The following is a 7,061-nucleotide window of genomic DNA, read 5'->3' as shown; positions in this document are numbered from 1 at the left end:
TCATATATCTAGTTATGTTATTTTCATTTAAGGATCTAGCTTTTTACTGTACAATTTTGTTAATGTTACTTATTAGTGTTTTCGTTGTCTATCTTATGTTATAATCAATTGTATTCGATTCTGGTATTTAGTGTCACTCATCTATCCAGTTTGTTATTTTCATTAAGTATCTAGCTTCTTACTATACAATCTTGTTAATATTACTTATTATATATTTATCCATAATTTAATTGTAGTCATGATGGCTTTTATTTTATTATTGCAGACAGCCATCTGCAAACTGTGTTTAGTTTTGTAATTGGCGTATTGCCGTGAATAAAATAAATAAATAAATAAATAAAGATAATTTTATTCATGAAAAACAATTTGTTCAACTCAATGACTAAGTTCAAGTTCTAGATTAGAACTTTGTAAAAAATATCAAAATCAACTTTCTGATTTATAAAAATACTTTTTCAATAATTTATATACGAGAAACAGAAAAGAAAAACTGTATTTGTTAGTTTTTATTAAAGAATTGAACTAATACATACACGCAACGTCCCTCTAAACATGTGGTGTTTATTTTGAGATACAGTAGTGAAAAAAATTCATGATAAAAATTTAGTTTCGTCTGTTCAAAAGGCCGGATAGGGTGAGTATTTTCTGGATTAATACATCCAATTTTAATAATAATACATAACATTTATTCAGGTTTCACAAAGAAATATAATCGGAATTTCCGTTTAGCAACATATGTTTAATTTTATCATTAGGTAACGTTTCCTGCAACAAAATTGACTTTTAAGGTTATATTCACGAGTTAGACTCGCGTCATGCTTTTTGACCTGGTCTGCAAGATTTCAAAATGGTGGCATTTTAGCAAATATTTACATTGAAGTAACAGGCTGAAATTTTATGAAGAAGATAATTTTATTTGTAACATTTTAAATAAATCTAGATAAATTTTAGATAGTAATTATATTAATTATTCCATGTATGTTAATTGGAAATATTGAAAAGTGAATTCTATATAACAAACAACTTTGTTTGGATCAATTTGTAATATGGAGTTATTTTTAACTGTACTTTCATTTTTATTTTCATTGATCACAGTTTTTATCATTATTGGGTTAGGTAAGTACATAGGCTTAACTGATTTTTATTGTACACTTTGCTGAAATTGTTTGTATGCTAGGCCTACCTGCCAGATATAAGTAGGCTTACAACTAAAATTAAGAAGACCTAAGATAGCCTATGAGGAAATAACACAATCAACCAGCCTATTTCATAACACTAGGTTATAGGCCATGTTATGTTGCCAGTCAATCCATGTTCAACTTCTAGAAGCATTTTATTAGTTTTCAGGACACTAGTTTACAAGACCCACTTTATATATTTGTTGATTTTTTGAATGGGAAGTGCTTAACTGTACGTAAGGTTGGTGTGGGTGGTGTGCCATACATAACACATGGGGCAAATGCAGTTGCTGTAAAAATAACGGTATCAATTTACAATAACGTGACCATGGAAAGGTATGTTCATTTTTTTTTTCCTGAAAACTACAATTTTTCCTAAAAACAATAGTGAAGAAAAAATTCGTCGGCAACGAAAATCAAAGGAGTTACGATTTTTTGAAATCCTCTGAAAACTCTGTTTTTGACAGTACCTCTGGCAATTTTACTGAAATGATGACGTTAATCCTGTCAACGATGCCTGCCCGCTGCGCACTGCTTGCTCTTTTAGAAAAAAAAATTAACTCGAGCTTGCAAAAGTCGAATCCCAGATCACGTGATGCCCCTGATCCTTAACCCTCCAAATGTTGTTCGACAAAATTTTGTCGGTTATTTTCCATCCTTAATGCAATAATGCCCGAAAGGCATCAATATAATACAATGATATACTTTCCCCCCAGTTTATATGCACCTGTGATAATAATACTTGGCTATAAATGCCCAACCCATGAAAAAAAAGTCCATTTTTCATGGTCACGGTATTGTAAATAAATACCAAAATAACTTATACATGAATGACAATGTTTTTGTTACCAATAGAAAGAGGAGATTCTACTGTGTAGAAACCAAAAGGTTTTGCACTCGCAGTCAATGCTTGAATGAACAGAGCTAGGCTAAATAAAAGAAAACGAATAAATACTGTTGAGGTTTCACCAGACTACAATGCTAAAATGATGCTATGTATGGTTGATTTATTTTTAAAACTTGGTGACACCTAGGTTTAGGGGGTTGGCCCATTGACCATAGTAAAATTTTTTGAAATGTTGCAGGTTCATTCCTATGGCCAGTAGGTCAATATGTGATTATTTATTTATATGGAAAAACCATTCTACATGTAGAAAAACATGTCATAATCATTTATAGCAATAATAGCAATAAGAATATACATGCAATTATAATTTGTTGTATTAATACAAAAAAAAGTAAATTTGTTACATATGATGTAGGCCTACATTTTACCTCCAGACTTCTCCTCCTTAGGGTAAACCATGACCCCTCCTAAAAAGTTTCTGATTTTGACTAAATTTGTTCTAAAACATGAATTTCAATGTTTATTTCTGGTAAAGGGTACTTTGTTATAATCCGGAGGCCACTATTTTTTAAAGTGTTTCTTTCTGAGAACGTAAAGCTAAGATCACATGAGCATGCGTTAACTTTCTTTATTTATAATACGTACGTATGTATTTACCTACTTATATCAGTGTATTAACAAATAGTAGATACGGACAAAATGGCCTCCTTGCCGACTTTGCTTCCTTTGGGAGGTAGAAAACAAGAACTGATCGTCATAATGAAATGTAATTTTCACAGAAAGTCAAATAAATTCTATTCTTTCTATTAATGTAGTTTTTTAGGTGTTCAGTAAGAAAAGCTAATCCAAAAATAGTGGTCTCCAGATGATATCAAAGTACCGGTTTGTGTTACGAGTATGGTAAGAAGCAGATAGGCTACAAACAGGTAAGAACTAAGGCTAATTTTTTTAAGGAGGGTGAACACCGGACACAGACATGCAACACATATTGTACAAACACCAATTGCAGCAATACTTTCCACAATAAACACTTGCCACCATTAACACTGATACATTTTGCATAGTTATCAAATGAAGCCACCAAGTATTATATTACATTTCAACATTTAATTTTAACATTGCAAGATTAGATTATGATATGCGGACCCAGTTTTTTATATTGAAATTATCAAACGAGACTTAATTATCATACTAATCGACATAATGAACCATTAATAATTAATTTGAACAATAACTAAATCATCTGCACCAACTGTACACACATTTTGATATTCTAAACATAATTTTTTCTATAAGTGACTTCTTTTGAATTCAAAAAGACGGTTAACTGTTAGAAAACTCTATTAAATAACACTAAAAGATAATTTACGTTCTATCTCGGTTTCAAGATGGTTTTGTTGTTATGTTTTCTTTATTATTTGAATTTCATTTTTCCTATCACCTGTCTTAATTTTATCGTTTGATTAATGGTTATGATTCCTTTATTATTTTGAAACATGTGACTTTAATTTTGTATTTTTTTATATGTTGATGTTGATTGATAGTTCTGTTATTCGATATATAAAGTATTGATGATTGTAATAAGCGATATAAAAACTGGGTCTGCTTATCCTACTCTGTCCCATTGCAAAATGGATACAATATTACTGCATGGCATTTCCACTAAAAAGACTCAATTTTGTAGTAGTCTGTGCTTGTAAGGTAAAAAGAAAGTATAATAAACTATACAGTCATTATATGATTATATTTTTTGTCGTGATAACAAGTAGGTTCTGCTTGCATTTAATTCAAGCAAATATTCTGAACAAGTTTTATAGGTTAGGATAGACCAAAATATTGTAATATATAACCTTATTTTTACTTTGCTTAAACAAATCAGCTGTGGACAGTTTGGGGTAGGAGGTTGAGCTACCATTGTGTCTAAAATGGCTCAAACAAAACCTAATTTCCTTCTTCCCCATTTAACACTGAATTATTAATTCAGTGTAATTATATTGTTTAATATTGTGTTCTTAAACTAGCTAGTATACCAATTCATTTAATATGTAACAGCCTAGTGTAGCCATATGGACACACTAGTATATTCATTCCTCATGCATAGTGTACATTTCACACTTTATTATCTGGGTTGATACTGGTTAAAGGCAAATGACTGAAATTGAATGAAACTAAATTATACATATTTGGTGCCGGCTAAAACTGCCTTAATTATGGACAATTTTAATAATGTAGCCTACCAGTTATATTCAATGAATTGTATGTTTAAGATATGTCTCAATATAGTATGTTGATACTTTTCAACCTTACCGGCAAGGCAAGAACAATGAATATTATTAAATAAATTACATTGAATTGGGACAGAAAAGTTTTATCTTTGTCCAAATTTGAAGCTGCAAGTTTTTAAACAAAAGCATCATAATGGTTTGAATCTTTGGTTTCCTAGAGATGGCTTCAGTGGTACAAAACCGATTGCAATTTTGTGTAAAAACAATGTTTTAGACAATGTAATAAATTTCCTTCAACATTGGGTTATGACGGATTTTAGACCTTGCGTTATAATGAAAATGAATAATGAGCGCTTCTGGATGTAAACACTGTCTATTGACTGCTTCAATATGAAACTTTTGATTTCTCTCACTTTACAAAAATAAGTGGAGTTTAGTGGTCATGCCAGAAATCAACTAAACAATGACAGTATCTTTGACGGTTTAAAATTTAATCTAATGATCTGATGTCTTTCCTGTTTCAATGGTACGGGCGTGCAAGTCTAATTTTTTTTTGGAATATCAATTAATTTAATAAATTAATCTTTAACTATTTTATAGTCATCCTGATAACATATTTAATTACACTGTAGTGACAGATTTAACAACAAACTAGTTACAGAATTAAAACAGAAGTGTCTGTCTGTTGCAGGTTGGTACTTAGTGTGGAAATTCTTCCTGTCCAAGTTCGGATTTGTGAAGGAGCTGCTGGGTGGAATGACAGAGGCGCAGCCTACTGCTGAAGTAGATAAGCGTAAAGTTCGAACAAAAAGAACCCGTCGAGAATAGTTTACCCGTGGAGGTGGTTTTAGTTACATTTTTGAAGATTTAAAGCAAAAGAATCAAGATGAATATTCGTTGTGCAAGACCTGAGGACTTGATGAACATGCAACACTGCAATCTACTCTGTCTTCCAGAGAATTACCAGATGAAGTACTACTTTTATCATGGGTTATCTTGGCCCCAACTGAGCTACGTGGCTGAAGATGAAAAGGGACAGATCGTCGGTTACGTGCTTGCTAAAATGGAAGAAGACAGTGAAGACAACCCTCATGGACATATTACGTCTCTGGCAGTCAAAAGATCTCATCGTAGGTTAGGTCTCGCTCAGAAATTGATGGATCAGGCTGCTCTGGCGATGGTGGAGTGCTTTAACGCCAAGTACGTTTCTCTACATGTGCGGAAGAGCAATCGTGCTGCTTTGAACTTGTACACTAACACATTGAAGTTTGTGATTTCCGAAATAGAGCCAAAGTACTATGCCGATGGTGAGGACGCCTACGCTATGAAGCGTGACCTGCAGAAGAATCATGGGACTTCTCTAATGAACTCTGGGAAGGGGGATGCTGCAGAAGTCAATGATGATAATAGAGGAGTTGTGTCTGAAAGGCTGTAATGGACTATTACGGAATGTCACAATAGATTGCTTATTTTACTGTTAATAAATATTGTTTAAGGATTTTTGTTTATTGTTTTAAAATCATCTCACTAATGTAAAGATCAAGCTTGATTTTTTATTACCAACTGGTTAGAGTGCAGTGCACTTTGCAGTCTGCAAATTCTTCTACTGTTAATACATTTGCAATTTTAATAAGGACTATTATTAAAATCCTTTGTTGATAATAATTTGTAATTACTCATTAAAAAAAATTATATATATATATATATATAAAACGAAAGTGAACAGGTTTCAAAAATGGTTAATCTTTTGCAGACAAGGAGAATTTTGCAAGCCTACTATCCACATAGTAGATACAAGGACGTGTTTGTACTTGATTAAATGGTCAAATATTTTATTGTAGTTTTTGCAGCTTCAAAAATGAATATATGGAAATATATCCTACATTTCATTCTCGTCTTACGAGGTTAGCTAAATTCTCATACCCAATGTTGTGCTGGTCGAGCCATCACTGCAGTCTTGGACTGTTACATATAAGGTACGTAATTGGCATTTATAGAACTTTTGCCCCAGAATAATGCCCCAGAACTTTTCACAAGAAGAGTCAGAAGGTGTAACTGCATTTAAAAAATTACAGTTTTTGTGTTCTTATTAATTTTTAAATGTTATTTAACTTACTCATTAGTGTTAAGTAAAAACTTTGCGTGCTAACTGTGATTGATCATTCTTCTCAAAGCACATTTTTATTTTTTATTTATAGTCGGTTACATTCAAATCAGATTTTACAATTCATGATTCCTGCAGGCTGCTATAGTGTTCAACAGTGTAAATTGTATTAACTTTATAAATACCTATTTAGTGGATAATTGGTTGTCACAAAATTTTGGGACTTAACACACTTAGTTTTGGTAATTTTTCACTTGTACCCTTGGTGCATAAATGAATACATCAGTTTAGGAACAAGTGGATTAATACACTTTATACACATGTAGATATTTGTTGTGCATTTAGGCCAGTTTTGGACTTAATACAATTTATGCACAGAATACATGGAGATACCTCATTTAAGAGATACATATCATTAATACATATCCAAACCCTTTTTAAGATGTTCAATTGTTTTCAGAAAAAAACTTTTTTGTACTTTATCTTTCAAATACTAAAAACATATATACTTTACAAGAAAAATAAAGAAAGCATTTGAATTCTTGTTAATTATATCTTTGAAATGAGATATCAGCCATAATTTCCAAGACCAAAGGAAGGGAGTAAGTGTAACAACGTTCTTATGGAGTAAAACTCAGTATTTTCACTACAGTCGGCACTTAAAAGCAAACAAGTAAACTAAAAAGGGCCAATTCAAAGTAAAACAT

General features: G+C 31.7%; 1 protein-coding gene across 2 annotated transcripts; it reads left to right on the top strand.

Moving 5' to 3' along the window:
• The first annotated feature begins 483 nt into the window (after positions 1 to 483).
• LOC124353462 (N-alpha-acetyltransferase 10-like) lies at positions 484 to 5,748 on the top strand. 2 transcript variants are annotated; one of them, XM_046803302.1, is made up of 2 exons: positions 484 to 634; positions 4,942 to 5,748. In XM_046803302.1, the coding sequence occupies exon 2, from the start codon at positions 5,137 to 5,139 to the stop codon at positions 5,683 to 5,685; it is 549 nt and encodes a 182-aa protein (XP_046659258.1). In that variant the 5' UTR covers positions 484 to 634; positions 4,942 to 5,136; the 3' UTR covers positions 5,686 to 5,748. The 2 variants fall into 2 exon arrangements, with proteins under 2 accessions (XP_046659258.1, XP_046659259.1); XM_046803303.1 differs by lacking the exon at positions 484 to 634 and adding an exon at positions 825 to 1,116.
• The last annotated feature ends 1,313 nt before the right edge of the window (positions 5,749 to 7,061 follow it).

The sequence above is a fragment of the Homalodisca vitripennis genome, chromosome 2, assembly GCF_021130785.1.
Source record: "Homalodisca vitripennis isolate AUS2020 chromosome 2, UT_GWSS_2.1, whole genome shotgun sequence".
Lineage (NCBI taxonomy): Eukaryota > Metazoa > Arthropoda > Insecta > Hemiptera > Cicadellidae > Homalodisca > Homalodisca vitripennis.
This window is presented reverse-complemented; position numbering and strand designations above follow the sequence as displayed.